Raw genomic sequence first — 14864 nt, forward strand, 5'->3', positions numbered from 1 at the left:
TTTCGCAGTTTCAGGCGACAAAATCTTTATGCATGATCCGTCCTAGAGCATTAAACATTTAAGCTAGGCACGGAGAAAGAAAATGCATCTGCCCCCAACTTCTCTAGCAAACCGCCGGTCCCCGCCTCCTCCCCGTCGTTCCGGCGACGGGAGGGTGTGGGGACTCGGGCTTCGCTCCAGCCTGTAATTAGGGTTGGCCTAGTCTTTCCTTGAGGTGCTTTTCCATGGAGGAGATGGCGCCGCGTTGGAAAAAATTGCCTTTGCTTTTTCTCCATCTCGGTGTTTCTCCTACCAGTAGCGTTGAGGGGTAGGTGGCCCGGTCGTCTCGTCGGTCTCTTGATCCAGTGAGATTCGTGTCTGGTAGTTAGCGTTCACCACTCTCACGGGTGGCAGTCGCGTCGGTTGATGTAGGTTTGTTTGGTGTCTTGCAGTTGGGTGTGTGGATGACGAAAGGCGGCGACGTTCCTCTTCTCTGACTGTGTTGGATGAAGTTGACGGCGTCGAAATTTGGTGACCACGGGGAAGATCCCTGGCCGACGTGCCACAAAGTCTTGGTTTCATCGTTTGCGACGGTCCGGTTCGTCGGCTCGGAAAGCATCGTTGTATCTGAAGGTGCATTCCCAGATCTGGGTACAACGGATGTGTGCCTCTTTTTTCGAAGCTTCCTTGACGGCGGCGAAGGACGATGGTGGACAACAGTGCGACGAGGCACAAGTTTCTCTAAGGGTAGAATTTTAGTGTTAGTTATTCTGGGTTTCTTTTTGTGCAAGTTTGCTTGACAAGCATGTTTGTCTCAAGTGATGACCATATATGTAATCTTCAGATTGTCTAATGAAATATGATTACTTAAAAAAACACATTTAAGCTAGGCACCTGCACAGGCTCATGTCAAATCAACATGACCGAGCGAGCAATGTATCGATCGTTAGGCGACAAGGTGCAAATACCGAAAGTTTCAAATCAAAAGCTCGAGACGGCCTTCTCCAGTTCTCCCACTTGCTCGTGTTACAAGGAACCGGCAAGCGGCCGGACACAACGTCGTCACTGTCACTTAATCTGCTCGCCAAAATTAGCCGCATTTGGTACTTGACCAGAGATATGTACAACCCACTGGCAGAGACTACGAGCCTAAGCCACGGACACGTACTTAAACGAACGGGGGATACACCGGCACCAGCACCGATCACCAACAGCGGCCTAGCGCCGACGAGCTGATCGTGGCGGCTGCGCAAGAGATCACTGCCACATTGGCCTGGGAAGGCGCGGTGCCGGTGCCGGGCGTGTCGTCGAAGAACACGCTGTCGATGTCTTCCTCGAAGCCCACGTCCCTCGGAAGGTCGCGCACATCGTCATCCTCCGATGACGGCCAGCACCGGTGGCGGGGCAGGTTGTACCTGGCGTTGAAGTCGGCGGGGTCCACGCAGAGCGCCTCCAGGACCTCCGCGACGGCGCGGTCCACGTCGTCGACGTCGTCGCGGAGCACCGGGGCGGGCGGGGCGACGGCCTCGGGTTCAGCAGACTCGGGTTCGTCCTTGGGCTGCAGGAGCAGCGGAGCCGACGGAGGGCGTGGACGCGCCGCCGTATCCTGGACTGGATCCATGTAGTAGTCGACGTCGAAGTTGGTGACGGCGCCGAAGCCGCGGAGCTGTATCGCCGCCAGGTCGTACGCCCTGGCCGCCTCTTCCTCGGTAGCTGCAGTGGAAAACGCAACAAGAACAGCGACACCTTTCAGATACTTGGTCTTCTCCAGTGAAGAAACGATTAGCTACTCCATTGATCTGTGTGCGTGTGTTCTCTGCTACTGTGCTACATGAATCTACTATTCTACAGTTTGAAGGACAGAGAGAAACGCACCGAACGAGCCCAGGTAGACGCACTGCCCGCCGACGGTGGCGCAGGTGATCCTCGCCTCCCACCGGTCGTTCTGGTGATGCCTGAAATTCGTGCCAGTAAGCTGTCATCATCGAGATCACCGGGAGTTAACAGTGCAGCAATAAACTGAAATTTCCATGCAAAACATGTCACCACAGTATTCAATTCAATCTGACAGAGGATACAGTTAAGCTCGAGGGATGCGCGCGCACCTGGCAACTCCCCTGTACTTGGAGACGCCCCTGGCGAAGCCACAGCTGTTGCGCTTCAGCTGGGCCATGTACTCCTTCCTTGTCACGCGCTGCATCCTCTCGCGCTCCTGATCGTACGTCTCCATCTGCATTTATCGCAACAGCGATCTTAAGTTCTTAACTGAATTTCACTGCAACTCTGAAGAGAATTACTACTACAGGTGATCCTGGACTGAACTTACAGGGAAGTTGAGGATCCCGCAGTCCGAGCCCCAGTACTTGAGCGCCGCGAGGTCGTAGGTGCGAGCTGCTGCCTCCTCTGTCTCATAAGATCCTGCAAAGAAACTTCTAGATTAATCCAATGCGTTTAGCTAATGTCTGCGCTTGCACGCAGTCGTCTACACGGCCTCTGAATCCTTCGTGCATATCAGTTTTGGACGCATGCATGGGGACAAAGATATAGAATGAGCTTTTCCACTTTACCAAGACGCTGCCTTTTCTGTTTTCCTTTACCCCTTCTTTTTCCCTCCAAGGAAAAGAAGGAAGTGGGTTGGTTGCGGATTCAAATTCGAAAATAATAGGCTGATACCATTGCCCGGGACAATGGCACAATTGCAGTATCAAGTTCTGAACTTTGGAACCATGCAGAATACTAGTTTTCGAATCATGGCAATGAAAAGTACGCGAGCTTTTCCAAGAAGGGAGAGGAGGATCTTGAACTCACCCAGATAAACTATTGGGAGCGAGAGGGGACAGCAGGCATTGGACGCGTATCGCCACCACACAGATTCCAAGGCGGACGAACGCCGAATTGCAAACAAGAAAAATGTCAGCACATGAAACTAGAACAGAGTAATCGAGAATAATCAAGGGAAACGGAGAGGAGCACAACGATATTGTCCGCGTTGGCCGGACAGGAAAAAGGCCTCACCTTGGCGGCCTTTCCTCTCCTGGGCCGTGCTCCGGCGGTGCCCGTCCCACAGGTGCGCCTCGTACTTCCCCGAGCCGATGTTCCTGCAGTCCACCAACAACGCAACTCAACGGACGAACACCTCTCGGAAATCAACCACCAGGAACACAAAGCCAAGATTTCGGATGAACCCAAGAACGGAAGAAAGATCGAACCGCAGGGCTGGCCGCTCACCTGCAGACGCCTCTGTAGATGGACGACCCCGTCGTCGGCGCAACGACGGCGCCGCCGCCCCTGCCCCTCCTCTTCTTCTTGTGCCTCCGCGCGCGGGACGGGGCAATGCGGGAGCCCCAGGAGACAGGGGACAGCCGGGTGGTGGCGGCGGCGGCGCCGCACCAGGGCTTCTTGTTCGCCATGGTGACCATGACAGAGCGAGGCCGCGCGCGGTCTGCTCTTTGATCGCTGGGTTCGAGAGCCCGCGGCCGTGGGTTACTAGAAATGGGAAGGGGGACGGGCGCCGAGCAGGGCAGCCTGCCTGCCTATATGGAAGCGGCAGTGGAGCGCTGGCGCTCACCGCACCACCTTCTCCTTTGGGAAGCGAGGGGTTTAACCGTGGTTAGATAAAGAGCTGGGAGCTTTCACTGGTTTGGCAAAGAGGGGAACCGTGGTTAGCGATCGAGGGCCTAGTCTATCGGGCAGGGGTTTTGGGAGCAGCGTGTGGTGCTGCCTGGTGGTGGGTGCGTCGTGTCGACTGTCGCACATCAAACGCATGGGTTTATGCGCTGGACACTTGGCGTGGCGCGGTGACCAGCAATGGGCAATGGCGATGGGTGTCTCAAGCTCAGCTCTTTGGTGAAGTTGGTACTATCTGCATCATTCACATTCGAAAAAGAAGAAGATCGTACTGAAGAACTCTTATCAATCTAGGCTTCTTTGCTAGTCCGTTTTCTACCGAATAGATGGTTTGTTTGTGAGACCAAAAATCATAGAATCTTTCCTATGATCTTAGGTTTCTCTTATTGATTCAATCTCAGAAAAATCACTTTCAACATTTCTTCGGAGGCATTCTTACCTCTTCCATGTAGTGAAACCAAGCAAATCTATTAGTTTCATGATTTTTTTTTATACTCCTACATTTTCTGAAACTCGCAAACCCAACAAGAGAAACCTAAGCTCTCGTCGACGTTACAATGACGCTAGTGATCACGGGTGAAGCTCCTTAGGGACATGTGTTGGGTTTGGGTTGCTTGTGTTTGTCATGTTTGATGATGTCACGAGCGCGTGCTCTATTTCTACTTCATGCTAGGTCACGAATGTGTTGTATCTTTTCTCTAGCTCTTGTATGATTTTCCTCTAATTAACTAATTGTGCATAGCTTTTGAAATAATGAAGCTTGTAAAACTATTTGAATAGTTTCCCTTATTTACTCATGTACACAACCCGACCCTTTATTTCCATGAACATCCTCTGTCCTTTTGCCAAGTTACCCAACCTCTTTCCTTTTGCCTTCTTCTTCTTCGTGTGCCGTCGATCTTTGAAAACTTCATAGTGGATGTGTCATCCCTTTAGGAGCTCCACCATCGTTGTAATTCGTGCTAGCACCATGTCACTTGTTTTCGTTTCCGCATCCAACCATCCAGAGTCGAATCAGGAGATAAACTGCCATGATCGTCTGTACCGGTTCCGAGCAACAAATAGGCTTTTCAGGTTTGCGCCGCCATAGCTGTTTGTGTCGATGACAAGCTAGCGTCGGCTGCAGCATTCCAAAGTTCCATATGCAGTGCTATCCTCCTATTTCCCGTCTGAACTTGAAGATGTAGTTGAACTAAGGAAATATATTATTTTGTTCTATTTTTGTAGTAAGTTAGTTAGTTAGTGAGCCGAGAAAAACTCTATTTACTCAATCATATGCTCTTAATGAATGTGAAATGGAAGTTCTTATCCTTGAATTGAACTTGTAGATACATAACTCCGAATTTATTTGTGTCTTCAATTGAAACACACGTAGGTTTATTACGCTAATGGTTGTGTTAATTGTTGGTTGAATGATGAAGGTTTATATTATCTTGGAAGTTGCCAAGCCCCCAGCTTTTAATTTCGTTAGAAGTTGGAAGCTAGTATGTTATTGGACGGAAGGTCACTAGAAAGAAAATAAAACCTCGCCTTAGTCGCACAGGCCTGGGCTAGGCAGAGCAGCGGCTGAGGGCCCGAGACAAGTCGGACTCTCGCGTCGCTGAGAAGAAGGGCCTGGATTGGCCACATACGCGAGTCATGGTCGTGCACATGGGCTGGTGTCCCTGTGAGCAAGCCAGCCCATCTAGACCACTTAATTCACAAGTTTGCACGAGGCCACCATCGGATACGGCCTGCACGGCTGCGCCAGGCCACTACGTCCCATCCTGGACTGACCCTAAGATCAAAAAATATAAAATCCTGGACTAACCCAAAAATCTCTTTGGCACATGAGCTCCAGTGATACAGCGGCTATCCAAACAAAACGAGCAAGTCTGCGCGTACGTACCAATTCACCTCAAATGAACAGAGCATGGTGAACCTGTTCGGCCTTCGGCTTCGGGGCATAATTTTCAGCTTAAATTTAGGTTGGAATTACGGTCACGTGAAAAGCATCCGCGCGTATTCTGCTTTTAACCTCCTGGATCATCCCATCCGTGGCGCACTTCCATTCTACTTCAGAAAAGTTCTCCCCTCTCCACCGTGCCGCCGCCACTTGTGTTGTTTCTCCTCGTTGCCAGGGCCAACGCATGTGCCACTGGAGCTTGCGCCCTACGGTCGCCACCGCCACCTCAATCCACGCCGTCGCCAGAGGTGGTTGCCTTTTGCGGCTATCCTCCTCGATCGGGCTAGGTTGGCTCAACTACATCTGTTGTAAGCCTGGTGCGTTGGTGAACTGTGACGCCCATGACATGTTCCGCCATTTGCCCGATCGAGTTTGAAGTGCGAACTCAGCCTCTATTTTGATGCTCATTTGTGTTTGTGATAAACAATGATCTAGTGACCATGTATCAGATTATTGTCCTTCATCTTTTACATAATGGATAGTAGCACGATCGAGCTTTTGTACAACACCATGTCATTGACACATCATCCGAGGATGATACTGATGGGATTCGTAGCATAGAAAACAAAAAATTTCCTACCGCGAGAACGCAATCCAAGCCAAGATGCAATCTAGAAGACGGTAGCAACGAGGGGATGAACGAGACTAACCCTTGAAGATTTCCAAAGCCTACAAGAGGAGGCTCTCGTTACTGCGGTAGACGATCACTTGCCGCTTTCAAAAGCGCGTAGAAGATCTTGACGGTGTCACAATCGGGCAGCACCTCCGTACTCGGTCACACGTTCGGTGTTGATGAAGACGACGTCCTTCTCCCCGTTCCAGCGGGCAGCGAAAGTAGTAGATCCTCCTCGGAATCCCGACAACACGACGGCGTGGTGGCGGTGGTGGTGGAGAACTCCGGCAGGGCTTCGCCTAAGCGTATGCGGGAGAAGTGGTGGAGGAGGATAGGCTAGGGTTTGGGGAGAGGGGGTGGCTAGGGCGCCGGCCATGGGCAGCCCTAGGTGGTGCGGCCAAGAGTGGGCAGCCCCCTCCCTCTCCTCCTCATTATATAGGTGGAAATCCCCAAGTGTTGGTATCCAAGTCTTCGAATAAGACCCGAAACCAAAACTTTCCATAGGGACAAAACCTACCCAAGGGGGAAATCCCACTCAAGGTGGGACTCCCACCCCTTCCTTGGGGGGTTGGCCGGCCACCCTTGGGGAGTCCACCTTGGACTCCTCCCCTTTAGGGTTGGCTGGCCATGCAAGGTGGAGTCCCTCCGGGACTCCACTTTCCATGGTGATTTCTTCCGGACTTTTCTAGAACCTTCTAGAACCTGCCATAAATGCACCGGATCATTTCCAAACTTGGAATATGACTTCCTATATATGAATCTTATTCTTCGGACCATTCCAGAACTCCTCGTGATGTTCTGGATCCCATCCGAGACTCCGAACAAAACTTCGAACTCCATTCCATATTCCATATCTACTCAAACGACATCAAACCTTAAGTGTGTCACCCTACGGTTCGCGAACTATGCAGACATGGTTGAGACTTCTCTCCGACCAATAACCAATAGCGGGATCTAGAGATCCATAATGGCTCCCACATATTCAACGATGACTTAGTGATCGAATGAACCATTTACATACGATACCGATTCCCTTTGTCACGCGATATTTTACTTGTCCGAGGTTTGATCATCGGTATCTCTATACCTCGTTCAACCTCATCTCCGACAAGTACTCTTTACTCGTACCGTGGTATGTGGTCTCTTATGAACCATTCATATGCTTTCAAGATAATTAGACAATATTCCACCGAGAGGGCCCAGAGTATATCTATCCGTCATCGGATAGACAAATCCCACTGTTGATCCATATGCCTCAACTCAAACTTTCCGGATACCTAATCCCACCTTTATAACCACCCATTTACGCAGTGGCGTTTGATGTAATCAAAATACCCTTCCGGCATAAGTTTCATGATATTTTTTGTACTCCTACATTTTTGGAAGCTCGCGAACCAAACACGAGAAACCTAAGCTCTCGTCGACGTTACAATGACGCTAATGATCACGGGTGAAGCTCCTCAGGGACATGTGTTGGGTTTGGCTTGCTTGTGTTTGCCATGTTTGATGATGTTAGGGGCGTGCTCTATTTCTACTTCATTCTAGGTCACAAATGTGTTGTATCTTTTTCTAGCTATTGTCTCATTTTCCTCTAATTAACAAATTGTGCATAACTTTTGAAAGAATGAAGCTTGTAAAACTATTTGAATAGTTTCCCTTATTTACTCACACAATCTGACCCTTTATTTCCATCAACATTCTCTTTCCTTTTGCCAAGTTACCCAACCTCTTATCCTTTTTCCTTCTTCTTCGTGTGCCATCGATCTTTGATCTGACAAAACTTCATAGTGGATGCGTCATCCCTTTAGGACCTCCACCGTCGTTGCAATTCGTGCTAGCACCATGTCACTTGTTTTGGTTTCCGCACCCAACCATCCAAAGTTGAATCAGGAGATATGCTGCCATGATCGTCTACACCGGTACCGAGCAACAAATAGGCTTTTCAGGTTTGTGCCACCATAGCTGTTTGTGTCGATGACAAGCTAGTGTGGGCTTCAGCTTTCCAAAGTTCCATATGCAGTGCTATGCTCCTATTTCCCGTCTGAATTTAAAGCTATAGTTGAACTAAGGAAATATAGTATTTGGTTCTATTTTCGTAGTAAGTTAGTTAGTTAGTGAGGTGAGAAAAACTCTATTTACTCAATCATATGCTCTTAATGAATGTGAAATGGAAGTTTTTATCCTTGAATTGAACTTGTAGATAATAACTTCGAATTTATTTGTGTCTTCAGTTGAAACAGACCTAGGTTTGTTGCGCTAAAGGTTCCGTTAATTGTTGGTTGAGTGGTCAAGATTTATATTACCTGGGAAGTTTCCAAGCCCCAACCTTTTAATTTTGTTAGGAGTTGGAAGCTAGTATGTTTCTTGAAAATAAGGCCGTTAGATTATTGTTCAAATATCTTGTTTATGAGATTGAACTTTCAATTTTCAGTTTAAATGTCCAAGCTTATTTGAGGGGAATGTGTACCGCGAAACGGCTACATATAGGATGCAGGTTTGGAATTGAAGAAAGGAATACGGGAGATGTGAGTTTCTTTTGAAGGAAGACCGTCCAAACTTGCAAGTTTTTACTCCGTGTTTCGTACGCCATTATATGGGTTTTGGACACTGTAGATTTTTTTTTAATATGGATCCTCCTAGGGAAAATAAACCTCGCCTTAGTCGCACCGGCCTGGGCACCTGGGCTTGGGAGAGCAGCGGGTGAGCGCCTGAGATGAGCCCAACGCCCGTGGCGCTGAGAAGAAGGGCCTGGAAGTGGAAGGGGCACACATACGCGAGTCATGTGGCTGGTGTCCTTGTGATTGAGCCAGCCCATCTAGACCACTTCACTAATTTCAGCGAGCCCACCACCGGATACAGCCTGCGCCAGCCCACGACGTACCACCCGGACTGACCAATTTTTTTTGTTGCGAATCTCGGACTGACCAGCTCTTCAACCAAGCAATTTGGAGCGACGTTGTAGCATTCATTCCAGGACCGACACTTGGCTCGACTGTGCTGTGCGCCTGTCCGGAGCGGTGGTGTAGCTATCGTCTGTCCATCGCCGTCGGCGCATCGCAATTGCCCAGTCGCTGTTGGGTTGTGGCTCCTGAGTCCTGACGAGTATCGATCGACCATTCGACCTCCGCTCGCTCGCGCCCGCCCGCCCATCGACGGGCCAGGTGGCGTTGCGCCATTGCCATCATGTCAGCGTATTGATCCGCCCCGGCAGTACCATCAGTGACATATTTCAGGTACACTCCAGAATCGATACCCCTCTCCCCACCGCGCCGCCATCGCCTTAACAGTTTCTCGTCGTTTCCGGCGCGACCCGCTGCTCGTCAGAGGCCAATCCTCTTTCCGGTGTTGTTTGAACGCATGTGCCGTCATCAGATGAGCTCGGTCCCTACAGCCATCCTCGACGTTGTCTTGTGTATTCGTCCCCATCGCCACCGCCACCTCAATCCACGCCATCGTTGGGTTCTTGGATTTGGCAATATTTCTTCCACATAACATGTTCTTACAATTGCGTGCTCTCTAATATTTTCTAGGATTACGAAAGGCAATTCTCTTCAGGTTCACTATTTTTTTTTTATCAATGACCATCATGAAATAAGGACTATAATCAGTCAGCGGTTATGTGTTGACTTCAGAAACTTGAATCTTGTCACTCCAAAGGACGAGTATCCAATGCCGATAGCTGACCTACTGGTAGATTCGGCAGCTTGTAACTGTGTATTGAGCCTCTTGCCTCTTGGATGCCCACTCAGGATATAACCAGGTGCCAATCGCCGTCCGTGATCTACATTTGTAAAGACAATCATCAATTTTGAAGAAGAGAAATTTTGCAGATTTACAAAATAACAAGATGTTGTTAGAAAGGATGTGGAGCGCACGAATTCTTGTATGCTCATACACAACATAACAGTTGAGGAGGTGGGTGATAATAGTGTCTAGCACAAAGCGTTATAATTTCAGGATAATTTGATTGAGCTCGTGCCTAGACCAGTTAGTATGTTTCTGCAATTTTTCTATGTGCATCATGAGATCTGTGGTCGGGCAACTCACCTCCCTTCTTCGTAACAATAAAAAATTGAAGTAGGACCAAACCGACAAGATAAATACTTTTGATGTCTGAAATAAAATGACTCGCTGAAAATGCCCTAACGCAGTGGGAACTGGAGACTAGATGGGGAAATCCAGCTTCTGCAGGAGCCGGTACACGTCAAGTGTAAAACCTTCTAAAGCATACTCTGTCGCCGTCGTGGCAATGAGATGATCATAACTAGTGGAGTGCCAGATGATACTACTTATACCTAACCTATCAATAAAAAGTACAAGTCGTTGACAGGCCACGGGTTTATGCTTATGGGCACACAAGTTTTCGTTTCCGCACAAGCCTGGCCATCAGGGCCTTGATCATGGATGTCCCATCGATCCCATCATCAGCAGGCCATCAGTGACGATGCTGATCTCCCATCACCCCTTTCCCGCTCGATTAGCTAGCTCTGGCCTTTCAATTCTTAGGCCCGACGGCATATTCTTCTAATAGTGCGCAGGCGCTAGGAGCTGGCCTGCTTTAATCTCATTGATTTTGTTTCTCGTGGAGGAAAAAATCATGTTCTGCAGCGTCTCAGCCGATTATTTGAATTTTTTCCTATTTATTTGTAGAGCAAAGTTTACGCTCGGCGAGATATGTTTAAGGAATCACACGAAAAGGAAGTATGGCATCTATTCAGACTTTCAGAGTGCGCCGGTTCACGTCGAGTGTACTACCAATCAAGCATTGTTCTTGCCTCGATGGTCGCCATCGATCGGTCGATCGTTCTATCACAACGATTGGCTGAATATATTGTATTCTCTCCGTTGATGATTGGAGTGGTATATTGCTGCCACTTCATCGCCACGTTCTGCTGCTTCGCTTAACTTAAAAGCCAAAGCAACATATAATAGGTCGTGTTCACGCACTTTGATTTGCCGGCCGGCTTCGATCGGCAGGCCTGCAGTTCATGGGGTTAGACAAATAGGGTCTGCTAGAAGATGAACCCGTACCCCCAGAAACGGGTACTCGTGATAAACAAGGCTGGCCGGTATAGCCGTCCGTGTATCTTATTCGAAACAAAACCGTGTGTAAATTCAGAATTTGGATGTTCACCGTTCGTGTTATGAGGTGTATGCTGGGGAGCGGGGAGCGGGATCTATGCATGCGTCCACCATTTTTTTAAATCTCGTGTTTGTATATGTATATGCAGTAGTTGGCTACTATACGGGACAGTCTTGTTGATCCTTGGTCAAATACATATAGAGAAACGACATGTTGGCCAATTTTCGATAGGACCAGGTTAGATCACATGAAGCACCAGTAGCATAGAAGATTGCCTTCTCCTGTGCATTCATACAAATAGAGATAAAAATACATACAAATATTGGGTGATGGAACTTTTTCCTAACGGAATTGTTGTTCTCCGCATTCATACAAATAGAGATAAAAAATACATAATGGCCTGGTTCATACGAAAAGCAAGTTGAAACCCACGTTGCGACTAAGAAGAAGCCACCGAACTAGGGTTCCACCCAAGCCACCGCCGACATTTGGCCATCTCGGAATTGACGCGTCACCGCCTCCTCTACTTGCTGCTCTGGCAACGGGAGGGGTGAGGACCTTGGACCTACGCTCAACGATGTAGTAAGGTCTCTAAAACTAGAGTTTGGACAACCGATAACGACATTACGGTGGCTATGTGGTGATGTGTGCGATAAGAATAGGTATACCCACCTCCTCACCCACCTTAACGGTGGCGATCTTCCTAGTGGCACCAAGGAGGGCCATCTGGTCGCTTCTCCCATGGAGTGGTGGATCTCATTCAGTCTATATGTGTTACAGGTTTTGTGTCGGAAAATTAGATCAATCAAGGGTTCAACGTCATTAGTTGCACGTGCACGAAGACTTCTTGATTATCATCAACAATGTCGTGGCGACTCTGGTAGGGGAATGACGACATCAACATGTCGACAACTTGCTCTGGCGGTGATTGTGGTTGCTAGGTGGTCAAATGACCTCGATGAAATTCTATTATGTTTGGCGTATTTTATAATTTCTATAAACTTTTATAATAAACCCAAATTATAATTTTTAAAGGAAAAATGAGAACAAATCATGATTGTGGGACAATACCTAGCACATGAGGCCACACTGAAAGCCAAAAATGGCTACTAGTGACCCGGACTAGCCCTCCCCCCTTGTCTAACACATCCGCCAACCGGGCTTGTGCCAGCCATGAAGGTGACAACGCTTTCACGTGGACACTCTTAGGCATACCCAACCATACCCTATGGAGGGATCTATCCATGATCCACCATTGTTGTGATCGGGGACGAGCGGTGGGGTGGATTGTTGATCCACTTCTCCAAGGAGGAGGGCATCACCGCATGTCAACACACTTAAATACATATGCCCTCATTGAACACATGGTTTTGTGAGTGAAGGGGAAGGTTAAGCCAATACGGGCGAGCCAAGACTTTGCGGCACCCTCGAGAATTATTTTTATTAGATTCATTGTATAATTTTGTTATGTGCTACATATTTTTTGTATTTACATTTTAAGAGTAAAGCTATACCCTTAATTAATTTAGGGCACATAAAATGGGGTGACATCAACCTTCTATTAGAGCTGCCATATATGATATTTGCTAAGTTAGAGGAGAGAGAATAAATGAAGAGAAGGTTGTCTTCTTTAGCTAAGGGATGATCCCTTAGAAAATAAGAGAAGACAAGTTCCATTGTACCATATGCCTCCCTTAGAAATATTATTTCCTACTAAAATTTAATTAATTATTATTAATTGCAAGGAATGACAACACGAGATAGTGCATTGTACATATTATACTCATGGCCTTCTATATATAATGTGGACGGCTAAGAGAAGGCGTGTCTTCTCCATCATTGTACATGCCCTTACAACGAAGGAAGTATGACTATGTGTACAACAAAGTCAATTTTGATAAAAATGACCTATATATGAAAGATCTCACAAAATAACCTATCTAAAAGAGCATGCTCTATCTCTACGGTTTTGTGTGTTTGTTAACAAAACGCGAATATAATTTTACCATATGTGCTCAAGTGTGTAGTAATCAATTTTAAAGCTATGGACGATGACCCACCTAATTCCTAGGTACATTGTTTGGTTTTACTGGATGATTGATCACTGGTGTTGGTGGAAGAGAGCATGTTGAGGAGATGTGTAAAAGAGAAGACAAAATAAAATGATTCCTGCATAAAACAGTAGGTCAGATCATCAGGCACCCTTATCCCAGGAAGACCCGGGAGCGGCCACGTATGCGAGTTTGGACCAGGGCGGATGGAAATTACATCTGGCCCCCAGACCATCGTTTCATCCGATCCGGACACTGGGGGTTGGCTAGCTCCCAGATGGCAGGGCGGAAGAAAACTTCACCTGACCCCCGGAAAGTTCCCAATATTCGGGGGACGGGTGGAACATCCGCCCATGCTGCCTTCATCGCCCCGCCCGGATCATCCGGGGGAGGGGGGAGGGGGTCATCCTCCCCTCGATCCTGCAACGGCTCCAAGGCCCGTACGGGCTATAAATTAAAGGGGGAGCCTTCTTCCTCCTCAAATGAGACCTACCCAATATGAAGAACACTCTCTCTCCTCCATAGTTCTTGAGCTTCAATCGTGTGGATCTCCCTCCCTAGCCAAACCAAATCCCCCCAAAATTTGGAAATCGAAGGAGTAAGGCTAGATTTACCTATCTACCAAAGAAATTTCGTGATCCCCATAATTTTCCTTATGGAGTTGGAAACCCTAGATCTCCTTTGTGGGGGTCCATGCTGTTGAGAGCATCTCGCGGCTCTATCTTATTGTGACTAGTTCGTGATGTTGCTGGAAACCTCTGTCCTTTGTGGAGTGTGCCCCAATCTTGTGTGAAGGTTGGCCTCCTCGACCGTCCTTGCTTAGTGGAGAAGGTGACTACGCCTTTGTGGTGTGCTCACGAGGAAAAAGGTGACGCCTTAGTGGCGGTTTTCACCTTTGTGGTACCACACCTAGTCAATGTAGATGTACTTCCTATTGTGGAAGAAACTAAGGAAACATATCATGCCTCATATTCCCGGTCGTACCGCTTCGTTTTACCCTTAATTTATTAATTGTGTTTCCATTTCCCTTGTTTGCATTGCATATAGGAACATCCTTTTCACAAGCACTCACTTTTACTTTTCCGCTTCCACTATAAAAGTCAAAAAAGATAAATTTTGTGTACCTCCTATTCAACCCCCCTCTTGGTCTCTACTTCACCCCTTTCACTATCCTCGAAAAGATACCACGCAATAACCTTTTTGTTTGGCTCCGCACGAGACGGAGCCATTCTCCATACCATAACGTCGCACAGGACAATGTCGTGGTCAATGGCGCTATGCACTGTTTGATGTGGAGGTCATCGCTAGGAGAGAGGCCCACTTCCCTGTGAGCTTGGCTGAGAGAGGCCCACTTCGTGTGAGCTTGGCTCTGTTGACCGTGACTCCATGTTATGTAGCTTGGCTCCACCCACAATGGATCCAAGGTCCTTAGCCATTTTCCAACCGCAACAGAATGCTCCGAAAAATGTTCTCTTATACACACCAGGTGGCGATCGACGGCGCCATGCTAGCATGAAGTGGGAGGCACCAAAGATACCGACGTGGAGGAACTTAAGGTGAAGAAGT

The 14864-nt window shown here is 48.0% G+C and overlaps 1 protein-coding gene across 1 annotated transcript; it reads right to left on the reverse strand.

The window, feature by feature from the left end:
• Positions 1-944: 944 nt before the first annotated feature.
• On the reverse strand, positions 945-3389 carry LOC127344853 (uncharacterized). Its single transcript, XM_051371201.2, has 7 exons — positions 3208-3389; positions 2990-3077; positions 2788-2905; positions 2306-2397; positions 2085-2209; positions 1855-1934; positions 945-1692 (listed from the first exon to the last, which is right to left on the reverse strand). The coding sequence occupies exons 1-7, from the start codon at positions 3387-3389 to the stop codon at positions 1184-1186; spliced, it is 1194 nt and encodes a 397-aa protein (XP_051227161.2). The 3' UTR covers positions 945-1183.
• Between the last annotated feature and the right edge of the window lie 11475 nt (positions 3390-14864).

Source organism: Lolium perenne, chromosome 3, assembly GCF_019359855.2.
Source record: "Lolium perenne isolate Kyuss_39 chromosome 3, Kyuss_2.0, whole genome shotgun sequence".
NCBI classification, from domain to species: Eukaryota; Viridiplantae; Streptophyta; class Magnoliopsida; order Poales; family Poaceae; genus Lolium; species Lolium perenne.

Bases quoted from the DNA above. Each gene is read 5' to 3' on its own strand.
- LOC127344853 (XM_051371201.2), bottom strand. From the start codon at position 3,389: ATGGCGAACAAGAAGCCCTGGTGCGGCGCCGCCGCCGCCACCACCCGG. The intron at 2,906-2,989 runs GCCTTTTTCCTG...ACTCTGTTCTAG, and splicing joins GGAAAGGCCGCCAAGGTGAG to TTTCATGTGCTGACATTTTT. The intron at 1,693-1,854 runs GTGCGTTTCTCT...TTTCCACTGCAG, and splicing joins CGTCTACCTGGGCTCGTTCG to CTACCGAGGAAGAGGCGGCC.